At 42.3% G+C, this 14393-nt stretch overlaps 1 protein-coding gene across 1 annotated transcript in view; it reads left to right on the forward strand.

Annotated features, from left to right (window-relative positions):
* Positions 1–288: 288 nt before the first annotated feature.
* The window catches only part of LOC114437884 (protein sidekick-1-like), a 199863-nt gene continuing 185758 nt past the window's right edge, over positions 289–14393 (forward strand). The window contains exon 1 of the mRNA XM_028408824.1: positions 289–1767. Within this exon, the coding sequence (XP_028264625.1) occupies positions 1653–1767 (115 nt within the window). The 5' untranslated portion in view covers positions 289–1652. The remainder of the gene's footprint in view (positions 1768–14393) is intronic.

Below are 14393 nucleotides of genomic sequence, written 5' to 3' on the forward strand. Positions count from 1 at the left end.
GTCTATAAATACTAAGAATGCCTGAGTGCAAACCTGTGTGTGTGTGTGTGTGTGTGTGTGTGTGTGTGTGTGTAGGGATTCTGGGGGCAGGGCTGGGGGGCGCCGTCCACCATGCTCTCAGCGCTTGTTTTGCTTCCCGCCCCCGTGATTCGGACTGTCCAATAGGAACGGCGGAAGCTGCCGGCTCCACCAATCAGGAGCGACGGATGATAGTGAATAGAAGTTTAGTTGTTTGAGTTTGGGATAGATCGAGAGAGGGAGATTAGCAGAGAAACCAGGGGAAGTAGTAAAATCAAAGCGCTACATTTCGGTTGTTTTCGTCCAGAAACGACTGTTAAAACTGGAGCAGCTCCTTCAAGCGTAAAGAAAAGAGCCCTCTCTCTCCCCCAAGTCTGCGCCGCGGAGAAGAGGGTGGCAGGTGTTCAGTTGAGGGAGACGCATCGCCTCAGTCGGCTCCCCAAGCTTCAACAGGGTGCAGAGACAGAAGAAGCCGGCAGAAGCGCCGCTAACTGTGGACAGAAAGTCCAATGAGAGGAAGCGGAGGACGGTCTAAACGGTTCTGAAGAAGGGGTTTCCTCCTTAAGACGGACTGTTTTGGGGGGGGACTCCGGATAAAAAAGCGAAAGGCTCTCCGATGTCGCAGTAGCAGCGCTGAGTGTAACATTACCGCCTCTGTGTTGCAGCTGTTCTCCACCACAATCCGACTACTTTTTCTGGCTTCTACCAACTCCCGCTGAGCCACGCAGAGGTAGAAAAGTGTCGTTTGTTGCTGAGAAACTTGCAAAACGTTCATGTGTCTGTAAACCTGTTGTGTCATTTCTCCGAGTAATCCGAGCCGCAGCAGCGCACCACGGCACGACAAGTTAGCTCCTCTGGTATCCGAGGGGAAGAGTGGAGGTAATTTGGACCCGGGAACGCTTAGAGGGTTAACAGTTAAACTGGATATCTGAAGTTGTGCTCAGATTACAGACTCGTGGAAGAGACACTGTGCGCCTTTCCCAGTTTGTTTGCAGACTAAATCCAGGGGTATTCACACAATCAATTACCGGATTGATTTTTTAAGAGCACACACTTATAGAGGCAAACCACGGATGGATAATTTAAGTGTTTTATCGCTTCTCTGTTAATACGACCTGTGTCTGAACGGCTAAATGACCCGCGGGACAAATCCCCCCGTGAAGACATCAAAACAAGCGCGGATTTGAGGTCGATAGCAGCGAATAAGCCGATAAATCTAAAAAAAACACTCTCAAATGTATTAATTCTGTGTTCGGATCAATCCAGATGAAAATGAGGGATCACAGGTCGCAGAGACTCGCAGTTACAGATGACGGTGCTGCTGTTGTACCGTGAAAGCAGACCAGTGAGGGAAAGTCTTTTTGCTGCACCTCCTCACCCCGCCGCCTGCACACTTTGGACACCGGAGCAGGGGGAGTCGGAGCGGTGAGCTCTCCAGCAGGGACTGCCGTGACCTCCTGGAGCTCTGCCTGTCGTTTCACTGATCTACAGCCTCTCTCTCTCGGACTCCCATCACCCCTAAGTCTTCCCAGAGAGAGAGAGTTGCAGAAGCACAAACGGACACTGTTGGCCCCTCTCCTGCAGGGTGAAACCGGGGGATTAGGCGTGAGGGATCCTCGGAGCGTGCAGCTGGGATGAAGATGAAGATGATGTTGATGGGGACCAGGACGACCCCAAATGGGAGCCGGTGTTTGCCCCTCTTTCTCCTTCTTCTTTTCGGCAGCTGCTGCCACATGTTGCACGGCCAAGGTAAGAGCTGAGCTCCCAGAAGTCCTGGGTCCACATGTCAGATGATGCGCACTGATCCTGTTTTGTTAGGTGCACTCATAGTTCAGGTGTTTTTGTGACACTGTCACTGAAAACACACACAGGCAGACTCATTTGTCACAGGAAGCACAACGAGCTGGGGGAAGCTGAGATGATGACTCCTAAACTGGGGGAAAAGGAGTCCTTTATCAGCAGTTTGTCCAATAGTTGGAACGTCTGTGCAGGAGGGGAGAAGATTCCTACGGTGCCAACAGTATTCTTTTTTAATTTAAGAAATAAATGACAGTTAATTGTTTGTGAGACAGAGACACAGGGTTGGATACCTCCTACAGTGCATATGTAAATGATTGTTATTGTTATGATGCATAGATTGTAGGATTAAGGTATTGAGGATGTGTCCTGTGTGTGTGTGTGTGTGTGTTACAGGCACAGATAATCCTCCTCTTAGTCAGTGACCTGCTTAACTATAGCTCTTGATTTGGCACAGAACACATAAACACACGCAGCCTCACTCAGCGTATTAATTTAAGTTGTCTCCTATTATTCCACCACTGACGCTGCTGTGCTGGCAGGTGTCTGGATTAGTAGGCCCTATTATGTTTGGCTTGTGTGGAGTAACTGTTGAATATGGCAACAGGAAACAATGCAGATGTATGAGGAGGTATTGATTCCTATTGGAAACTGTGTGTGTAGCCATGTTACATGCATTTATGTGCGCTTTCTTTCTTTTTCTGCTCTGATGTGTGCTTATGTACCTCATGGGAGCACGTCAGAGTGGCAAAACAAAAGCACACAAAAGGTCAGGTCGGCGTTGACACACAGTTTTCTCTGGGTCACAGATGGCGCGGTGGGCAGAATGTGAGACTTTGGGGTTATGTGGAGGGAGGGAGGGAGGGAGGTGTCTAAGGAATGTGTGTGTGTGTGTGTGTGTGTGTGAAAGAGAAGAGGGGGTTCGCTTGTCTTCATGTGTGCTGTTTAAGTGCAGGAAAGTGTCTCTGTGAGAGTGAAACAGGGAGAGAGATAGGCAAAATGTGGAGGGTGAGAAAGTCAAGAGTGCGGAGAGGAGGAGAGGGAGGTGGTGTAAGAAGAAGGAACAGAGGAGGGAGAGGGGAGTGAGAAGAAGAAAAAAAACGTAGAGGAGGGGTGGTTGAGCGGGGGAATGCAGTGCACCGTGCTTGTCACTCAGAAAGCTGTGCCTGCAGTTCAATCGATGATGACGGAATGACAACACCTCTGTGTGTGTCAAAAGTTGCTCTCCTCTCTCCTTCTCTTCCCAGTCGTCAGACACTCTCGTCTCCCCCCCCCGCCCTCCCTCGTGTGGCTGCAGAGTCAGCTCCTTCTGTCCTCCCATTAATGTCAAGGTCTCATCACCAGCACCCAAGTTGCCACACCCCCGGTTTTCCCAGACTGAAGCCCACCAACCCCTTCCAGCTGTCTAGGCTGAAAGGGTAGGGGTGAATTGGAAATTAGTAATTTGGGATGAGGCTGGTTGTGGTAGAAATGAGGGGGGGGGGGGGGGGCGTGGTGTTATTGATTTGATAAGCTGTGCCAGGCGGCCAGTCGAAGGCTGTAGATTTTCCAGGTTCTGACCCCTCTATCCCCAGCATTTATTAGGACGTTTTATTTTAGGAGGAAAAGGATGAAATTCATGAGCCAAGGTTGATCCTTCTGATCTCTCCCTGCTTCTCTCTCTCTCTCACTCATCCCACCCTCCTCCCTCTCTGCCCCACTCCCTCCTTCACTCGCTCTCTCTATCCTTTTCTCTCAGTCAATCGATGCCCACACCCCTCCTCATAAATGCAAGGGTTTATATGAGCCAACTCTCGTCTCTGGGAGCACATTTAAATAAGCTCATCGATCTTTCATTTTAGAGTTTAAGTGACGGCAGCATTTTACTGTCTCTCCTCCTCCCCCACCTCTTCCTCCACCTCTCATCTGCTCACCTCTCCACCCTCCCTTCTTTATTCATAACTTACCCCCCCCCCCACCACTGCCTTGCTGTCACTGACTGGGTTCTGCTCCACAGCTGTTTGAATGATTTCCAGCATGGATGGACAGATCCTCATTCTAGACTTTATATTCAGAGAGGTGGGTCACATTCCCTGTGTTTCAAAATGTCAATCATATTCTACATTACTAACAGGCGGAGTGCAGGACGCCTTGCACTCTTTAATGTTGCTGTTGAAAGATAGAAATCTGACGTATTGTTGTACGTTTATATAACGTCAGTGCACACAGGAACTAAATGAATAACATCTGAAATCCAACAGTTTAATGGACCATTGGCGCTTATAATATGTGGAGAATGATTTTGTCCTAGTTGTTAATGTGGATAATGATAATGGTCTATAAGTAGCTAAAGTTAAATGAAAAATACTGCTGGTTGTCCTTATTGCCAACCTTGCCCAAGGTAATTGCATAAAAATGTGACTGAGCATCCCAGCTGTTAAACTGTGCACTAAAAAATAAATTGCAGTGTTTCACCTACCATTATATTAAAGGGGCGGCCTACCCCCCCCCGCCCCAACCCTTTTCCATAGAACATGCAACAACAATGCAACAACTACTGCGAGCGGTAAAACAAGAAAAGACTAATTCTAGCAGAAAAATCTTGAAGCATGACCTCAGTCATGTCAGACTGTGCATTTATTCTTTTATTAAACAAAGCTCTGTTATTTATCCTAATTGCACAGCGACATGTCATTTCCGCTGCATTGTATGTTACAATTTAAAGTCTGAAAGTTAAAGTTCTTCTTCTTCTTAGGCCAAGAAAGAACTCTCACCGCAACACTGACCCATTTAGTGGATCTATCAGCATGTGACTTGGTTTGATATGACACATGCCATTGGCTTAGTGAAGTCAGACAGTGGTGCTGATTGGACCGTGCTTAAGGCGCATGCTTGATTGGGCATGCTCAAGTCAATTGAGGTCATGGATCGGACATTTAGATTGGCGAGTTGTGGCCTGGGAAAGTTCCGAGCATGATGTCAAAACCAAAATCAAATAGACTAGCGTGCAGTTTTACCCACACGCACTTACACACACACACAAAAGTCCTTCTCTCTTGTCAAGCAGTTAAAGCAGACGTGGAAATTTGTTTAACCCTGTTGTAATGAGGAGAGCGTGTATCAGAAAGCTCATCTAACTGATTATCATTGTTCACGCCGTCCTTATCTTGACTTTTTTGACACTTTTATAAAGCGTATATCTCTTTTTCATTTTTTATTATCTTCTCTGATGTTTCTGTGTTTCTGTGGCAACCTTTATTTGCTGCTTATAAAAACCTTTATAGAACAGGTCAAGCAGAGCCAGTTTGTTGTTAAAAGTACAGCGTCTGTCGTTATAACAGGCAGGTTCTACATTTTTAAACTGTACATGTAGAGCTTGTTGCAAAACAGTTATCCATGTGTACTTTCTTTGCCCACAGACGAGTATTTAATCCCGCATTTGAATTCTGGAGGCCTCAGGAGAGACTTAGGAGTTTGATGGATTGTGAATATGTGTGTGGGCATGTGTATTAGAGAAACAGTGGAGGAGGAGAAGACAGTGTGATTGTTTGTGTGTGTGTGTGTGTGTGTGTGTGTGTGTGATGGAGTGGGGGTGCCTGATAGATGTCAAGTTAGTCAGGTCTAGAGGAAGTTAGGTCCCTGGTTGACTCCCTTATTTCCTGTCTGTCAGAAGGAACAAATCACCAGGTTTCCTTAGCCACCTGACAGTGCACCTTTGTGCAGTGTGTGTGTGTTCATATGTGTGTGTGAGTGAATATGTCTGTGTGACAGAGTTTGTGCACCTACCTGTCTGTGTGCAGAGATTTTGGTCTTGCCAGTACTGCAGACTGCATGCAGTATGTGTTGGTGGCAAGTATGTGTTATGTGTGTGTGACAGATGCTAACCGTCTATCAGCCCAAATGGTTTCTTTTCACAGCAGACAAAGTGGCAGCTATAGAGCTGCAGCCAGAGTCTCCTAATGGAAGATAATCACGGTTGTGTGTGTGTGTGTGTTTGTGTGTGTACCAACTCTTGTGTATACATATCCATCTGCTGTATCTACACTATATATTTGTAATACCTGTCATTAAGCAGTTGTGTTCTCTCTTTTACACTGTGATTGTGCTACAGGCACAAACTCGTCAACTTATAATGTGTTGTACATTGATATAATTGGAAAAAGCTTTGTGTGTGAAGTGAAGTGTTTACCACAGTTTGTGTGTCTGCCCAGTCTGAGGGCTTCTTGTCTGTGTCAAAAGATGCATTTTATAGGAGTTTTCTGCAAAAACATCCTTTAGAGCTTTGAAATATGAACCAAGGGGATACACCGTGCTCTCCCTCTTCCTCCTCTCTGCCTTGCTTCCTTCTGCTCTTCATTTTTTTCTGTTTGTTCTTTTAGTATAACTCCTCTCACTTTCTTTCTTCCCTCAGTGTCCCCCCATAAGGGACAAAAAGAATCCATCGCTGCAGGCCACACAGGTGGAATGAAGGCTGTTTTGTTGCCTAGGCCTTGGTGTTTATTATGTAAGATAGGGAGAGGAGGCAGCTATTGATGTGTGTGCACCTGTGTGTGAGGGGGTAGGGGGTAGTACAGCAAAGAAAGCTTATCTTGTACATTTTAAGATGTTTCTTAAGCGAGGCATCCAAAAACAGAGGGGCCGAAGGAATAGTGTTAGCTGCGAAAAACAAAAAGATGACATACATATGTGCACAGCTCAGGAGTGCAGATTTATGAGAAAACCTTTCTGTGTATTTTACAGAAACTAAACTGTTGTGTGTAAAAACATAGAAATAACTTGATGATGATTATCAAACGTTTTTTCATTTCATTACCTTCTCAACCTTTTAAACCAAATATTTTATACCGTTAATCAAGATAAAAATCAGCAGACTGATCATTGTTACATTATAGCTCCATTTGTCTCACATTGTTTAAGGAAGTTTGCTGTAGGTAAGTCATTGTAATTGTCTCAATAATTCTTATAATATAATTCTTCTTTATTTTCAGAATCAGAATCACACAGATAATCAACCATGGCACAATTATAATATTATGAGCTGTGATACATTTTTTATAATCATATTTTTTTAATAGAATTCTACCATATGAGAGTACATAAAGAATTATTAATGCATGCTTTATTTGGCTCCTTTAGGATTTTGTACTCTCATGTTGAAAGCCCAACATCAAAAAGATCTCATGTTCAGTTTTAGCCAGATCAATGACAATATTTCTTTTTTCATCTGACATTGATGTTAATGTTAAATATTATGTTGAATTAAACAAAGTCATTATCTGTATATGTGGGTTATGCGAAGTTTGCCTGAGGGCAATAAAAAATAATAAAGTAATAATTTATTGTTTGGATCTTGTAAATGAGGATCTAATTACAAAAGAAGCCACAAAAAGTCAAAACAAGACTTTCTAGTGGTTGCTGTAGAGATTATTGGCAGTTACACACTAATTTAATAAGAGCTTTGGTTATTGTTTAAAAGCTATGGGAAACTGTTGTCAAGAAGAGGTGTATTATTACTGCTGAGGAGTGACAGCGTGCTTGCTTAGCGGCTTAGTATAAGATACCACAGTCTGCAGCTAATGATAAAATGTTCCAGTAATGTGCTGTGCTCATACGCTCATAGAGTCTTGGAGATAGAACATATTTCCTTTAAATAAAAGTTCCTGGGAACTTATAAATCTTTATAAACACAAAGTGTATTTAATTGCTAGAACATTGGCTAGTTCAAGAATAGAACGCACACAGCCTGCACTTTACCTAATGTTAATACAATTTTCTAAGACTATATCTGTACTTTGCTCTTCAGTTTCAGTACTCTGGAGATATGAATGTTTTTTTTACCTGAAAAAAAGAACTGTAGTAGGTTTTGCATCATTGTTTAGCAGCCAGAAATGTCCCACAGAAAGAGAGTCATTATTGTACTTCATTCATCAAGTGGCCAAAAACTTACTAATATACAATTCGCTTGCAGTATGAACTTGACAGTGGTTACACTGTGTTTTAACAAGCATGTTTAACTCTCTCCAAGTCCATCCATCCATTTTCTTAATGCGCTTTGTCCTGTGAGGGTTGTGGGTCAATGGACGAGAGGCGAGGTACACCCTAGATATGTCACCAGTCCATCGCAGGGCCGCTGTCTTGTCTGTGACTGTTTAACTTTCACACAACATAACCGAGATAAGGTAGAGAGGCTGAAAAAAAGGTTTGAAGCCTTTTTTTTTGCTTTTATAAATGCCAACAGTGTCTGTGTAGAAATGCATTTAATGAATTTAAATGTTAATGAAAGCAAAGACCGACATTAACATTTACAAAACGGAATCTACTCTCTGATGTATGTACTAACATGCACATACATGTGACACCATGTATTTAGATGTTGTCCTTGAAATGGTAATCAAAAAGGCAGATGTTATACAAGGGAGACACAACAAAAGTGGAATTTAATCTTGGCTGAACGTTCCTGCTTGAGAGCTTTTGGTATTGTCTTTCAACAGCATGTGATTAAAAAAAGACACGAGAGGCCGAAAAACCAAAGACGTGAGACAAAAGATCACCTGAGGTCAAAAGATTATTTCCGAGATGGATGTAAGGGATGTATGTTTATCTCACTACTGTGTGCTTTGGGCTATTAGAATAAGTAGCAGATAGATGAGAGGAAAACTAATAAATACAACCAATAGCCACTATGACAGTCTCATCACATGTGCATTTACAGCTTTTAATGATATTAAGAACTTTGAACCCTGAGATAGCAGCCATCAGAGAATGTTGTACTACTGAATGCCTCTAAAAAGCACCAGAGACAGCCACAGGAGGATTAGTTAAGGCAATAATTACATGGGCTTCACATGGAATCAAATGTTTGGAAAACTAATTTTGTAGATGTGTTTGTGTGTTCTATGGTTGTGCTAAATATAACTCTGTGACATATTTATCACTACATTGCAAGCATGGCCGTTCTGTAGCTAGTTACCAGCTTAGTTACTGTTCTCCAGGCGATTCTAAAGTCCTCATTAGGGCCCTGATTAGACTGTCCATTAGTGAGGTTGATGTTGTGATAGCAAAAGTTTCAGTGAAGCTTTTAATAGTATATGTATATTGTATTTCTATGGCTTCAGGAAAGGAGACTTCACCTCTCCCAGTTGTTTCTTATGTTATTATTTTTCAAAATATAAGAGCTTTACATTTGTTTGGAAACTGTACATGTGGTATGAAAATGACTTCCTTCTCTTTTTGCATAAACTGTTTGCTAGCACAGTTTTTGCCTGTTTAAAACTGGAAAATCAGGTTAAGAACAAACACCACCAACCACACCAGACAGTCCTTATGTCATGGTTATGTTTAAGTTTGACTGGCTCACAGATATGGAATGTTTTAGAATGGGCATCAAAAATAGTTTTTAATTGTCCTTTTTGTTGATCAGTACTCAAAAAAAGTAATATCTCAGAGCATTTATTAACGAAACATGAAGATATAACAAACATCAACTTGCTAGCAAGTGTGGCGTATTGTGATTGTGCTTTGAACATAGAAGGCTGGATGGGTCCGCCAGCTACTGTAATGCTCAAGGCCACCCACGTTACTGGTGTTAACAAAGAAGTATAGAAATTATCCAGCAAGCTGATGATCAGCTAGAAAGACTTCACGTCCTTCAGTCCCTGTTGATGCTTGGTGTCCGAGGACGTACCCTTGCAGCAACAAACAAACCCTTGTCAGCTGGACCTCCTATTCATCCTGCTCTCCAATGTCTGCTCACTGGACAATAAATTGACTACATGGTGGAAGTTTAGAGACTGAATCTGTTTTCACAGAGATTTGCTCAGTCCTGGTCTCCATCATCATTCACATGGACGGACACGCCTCTTGTTGTGCAAACAGAAATACCTCTGTGTGCAGAAAGGGTCATGGTGGTCTCATTTACATCAACTCTGTCCTGCTTTTTAGTCACTTCTCATTAGTGGTAGAGTGAAAGATTGACTCCTCACCTTCCTTTGCACGTGGAATGCATAGAAAATCTTGGCATGATACTTACATCTGGTGAAGTGAAAAAGTGTGACACAGTCACACAACTGCATTATGTATTTGCATGAAATAAACATAACACTTGATAAAACAGCTCAGAGATCAACTAGATGCACCTACTGCCACTCAGTATGTGCTCTCTATTATTAATTTATTGCAAGCAGATGTTGTGAAGCACATTTCACACACTGCACACACGCTACAAGAGAACAACTTTAGAGATACTTTACTATAATTTGTAATTTCAGGTTTCTATGTGAGGTACAAAAAGGCAATCCACAAACAGATTCCTATTTACAGGAACAACTGGTGGAAATAAAATACCAGGTGGCTGGCGATACATCAGAGAGACACACACTCCCTCTTTCCTAACACCTGGGAAATGCTTTTAAAACCCTAGGCTTGTTCTGCCAGTCATTTAGTGGCAGCACTAGATTAGTTGAAGGCTTAGGAGAAGTCTCACAGCAAGGTGCCTCATCCTGAATGTTTCAGTCACTATCGAGATTCGAACTGGCAACTCTCCACTGTATCAGTCTGCAGATTTTCTTTCTTCTTTTTGCTCTGTATTTATTGCTCTTTTCTTTTGTGTCTCATTTTTCTGCACTTTCTTCTTTCATCGCGGCCTTTTTCATTCTGGCATCAGGTGCATTCCTTCCCTTTGCTCTCTGCACCAAGCACACCTGGCTGAGGTTCTTTATTTGTTTGTGTATGTTTTCATTGTGCTGGGGCCATGGCAAGCTATTTGAATGGGATCTTTGCATAGTGAATCACCAGTCATGGAATATTACTATTAAGGTCAGGCTAGGTTGAGTAGAAGTGCAGAATTGTGTGTGTGTGTGTATTAGAGCAGCATGATTTACTTGTTCAGAGGGCTGAGGGCTTTACCCTGCTGCAGGTGTGTATATTTAGCTTGATGCGTTTGATCTCCCACAGGTGTTTGAGAGGGTGGCCCTGTGTGTGTGTGTGGGGGGGGGGGGGGGGGGTGTGGGTGTGGACACTTGTATGGTGATTTATGCTATAGGCTTAGTGCAAAAAAGACCTTTTTGATCTCATCCAGGAATAGGCATGAAGCACTGGACTGTTTCTGTGTGTGCATGTGTGTGTGTGTCCAGAGGTTTTTAACATAGTCCTTTGATCCAAGGTAGAGGTGGGCATACCACTGTGAGGAGCCAGCCAGCAGTGTGGAGACTTGGCTTGTGCTCCAGCAGACTGTGTGTCAGTGGGGATCGATGTGGCAGAAGCATGTGGCCAGAATGAAAAAGTGGTGACTTGTGTTTGTACTGCATCTGTGTGTGTGTGTGTGTGAACAGCACACATGACAGTCAAGCTGTTATGCATGATGTTGCCTTATCAGTCATGGTGATAATAAACAAGATGTCTCATAGCTTCTGATGGACAGTCTGATGGACTGTGCTGGTTAGTGTTTCATTTACGTTGGTGGATAATAAACGCAACCTTTTAGTTTTTAGACCCATTTTAGACAACATTTAGGTTTAAACTTTTAGCTCTGCAGTGCTATTGTTATTTCTTAAATGCACGCCCCAGTGTGTTAATTCCATTTCTGAAGTTTCATGCAGGGATAAGAGGCTTCCTGTGAAAATGAATCATTGCTGTAGTGTTGGCAGAGTCCTGAAGTTATGCGCACCATCAGCTGTATCAGCCGACTCTTGCAATCAGTAATCACATTTGAACAAAGTACCAATCACTTTATATCAAGACAGTAAGAAAATCTTGCCAAACACAGTGTTGGTTCACCAGAGTGTGTCAATGCAGGTGGTTATGCTGTCTGTATCCGACTGTTAGTTTGTTTCTTTTCCTTCCACTGAATGGTCTAATTCCATTACCACAGCTGGCACACAGACATCACTGTGCTGCTGGACTCTGTCTAAGTTCTGGGTCTGTGAATATAGTGAAATGGAGTGTAAAGACTTACAATAAAACAAAAGATCGAAGCTGATACCAGCCAATACTATAGCCTAAATATGCAAAACTAAACGATTTGCATGTTGATAGCCAAAGCGCACAACCTCCTCCTTAACTTTTTCTCAAGAAGGATTTTTTAGAAGGTGTTGCGCTCTGGCCATCATGAAACAGATAAGAGTGGCATGTCAAACTGGGCAGTGAGTGTGTGTGTGTGCATACCTGGGAGGGGGGAAGCGTACCTGAGTGTGCACAAGAGTGTGTGTACAAGACAAAAGAGAGGTCATGTGCCTGTTCCTGGCAAATTGTTTGTTAGAGGCAGGAATTAAAAGGAGTAAAACAATAAAGCTGCAGCTTTTTTTATTGCAAGGACAAACAAGTGCCCTAGTGTAGTTAAGACGGTGGGCATTTGTTGTTAAGGCGGCCGATCCAACTATAAAGTGCTGTGGGAAACCCTGAGTGTGTAAGGTTTAATATATTTACCTTTTAGTCAGAAACACATGGTTTCATGGCTGGTACTATGTATTTAGTTTCATCTATCCTCATTTAGGGACACATCCTCTATATCTGTCTTTTCATCAGCCGGGGCATATCACAGTAAGAAGTGCTACTAGAAACTGGATTGCTATCAGCGGGCGCTCTCTTCTACCACTCAAGTGTATTTTTGCTAATTTGAAGCCAGGGTTCATTTGTGAAAGTGCTGTTTTTAAGCAGAGTGCACACAAGCCACGCGTTTTAGTTAAAAGTACCACATCAGTGTCTCTGATGATAACTGGTGTTCAGCCACAAAATCAATTGTCAAAACATGTGCATGTGTTTTTCCTATGGTAGATGAATTGTTTGATTGACATGAGGTGCAGCAGATAATCATCAGGGGAGACTGTTCCTGTAAAGTGCGAGAGGTAATGTGCTGTTGATTGATGGATGAGGAAATGAATGGGCACAGATGGATGAGAAGATATGCTGATGTGAAGAAAAGTAATCAGAGAGAAAATAATTCAAAGAGAAAGAGAAGAAAATAAGAGGAAAGGGAGAATAGGTTGTCACTTATGGGGTCACTGGATAGATGAGAGAGAGCACTGAGACATAATCAAAGAGTCTTAGTCAAGACAGATGACGTGAGTTCTTCAAAGAGAAAGAGTAAGAAGAGAGAAAATAGTTAGTTGGCTAACGGGCCACTTTATCTATTTTCTTTGAGATTCCTCTGCTTCCCTCATGGACACTAAATCTTTCCCTCCGATCGTTGCACATCATTCTTTTCTGTCCCCCCCTGTGTTACATCTTTCTCTCCTTTCTACCACTTATTTCTCTCCTCCACTCTCTGTAATTGGGAAGGGGAGTTGCACATGCATTCATCTCATTAAGTGCACACTCACAAACACACACACAAACACACCATTCACACAGGCAATTGTTATCCTATAGTAAAATGAATGTGTGTGTGTGTGAGCACTGAGCCACTGATTCACTTTATCTTGTGAAAGTGGGAGTATAAGGAGAGAAAGGCAAACAAATGAAAATAAAATGAAAGCATTCGAGCAAAAGAGAGAAATTAATTATCTTGTTTGCCCGTTGATGCAAACCCTTCAATATTATCCTGTGCTGAGCTCCTGTAGAATTACAGGACACACACACAGGCCTCATACCTCAGTCATCTTGAGTTATATCCCGACCTGTGTTTTCTACAGTGGTTGTGTTTGACTCAGCAGAATGTTCATGACAGTCAACAGTGCCACTCATTGTTTTGTTTGGTTGGTTGCGTTTTCAACCTGTCATCAAATCACTCCACTGGACATGACATTTAGCTTTGGATGTTTCTGAGGGCAGCAGAAACGTGTCTGCACTATAAAGAGATATATCCATCCACCTGTAGAAGCATTGTGGATGCCCTGCAACCTGTTTCCAATACACTTAGCAAATTGGTGTAAATTATTAAAGCAAAGTTTAATGAAAATAATCTGTTTATTGTTTCTGCGGCTTGATAATGCAGCGTAGTTATTGTAGCCTGAACAGCAATGGTGACTAAAAATACATTTTTCATGCAGGCCCTCACAAGATTGCATCATGCATCTTCTGCTGCTTTCACATGACAGCAAAATAACAATCTTTAATGAATTTCACTTTTAATTATCTTCTCCTATTAAAAAGGACATGAAATTTATCAAATGAATCACTTTAGTTATAAAAGACTGTAAATGAACCAATTGATTTGACAGGACCAGTTTTTAAATGATGATACCCAGAGTTTCCACTGCGGAGGGCTCACTGTGTTCCCCCATGGCAGAATGCACAAATCCCAGTTTATTGTTTAAATTGTATGGATACTGCAGGCTGTAGGTGTGCGCCAATCAAAGCATTATAATATAGCCATTTTAAAATAAAATCAGCTATGAGCCACAATCTGTTGTGTTCGAAAGTTTACAGGCTTTCAAATGGAATAGTTATTGGCTTTTCTACATTTAATGTGATTAATTGAATTGTTACGTTTGTATAGCTTTTTTATGTAAAACTGTATCAGCACATTGAAAGAGCTGTTTTGTTGCTTGGCGAATTGTAATTGGAAGGTTAACATGTGGGTGAAAAAAAAAAAAACAATAACCAACTGATTACTGCTGAAGATTGAAAACTGGTACTTGAGCCGATTTACTTAAAATATTGCA

The sequence above is a fragment of the Parambassis ranga genome, chromosome 1 (assembly GCF_900634625.1).
Source record: "Parambassis ranga chromosome 1, fParRan2.1, whole genome shotgun sequence".
Classification (NCBI taxonomy): Eukaryota; Metazoa; Chordata; class Actinopteri; family Ambassidae; genus Parambassis; species Parambassis ranga.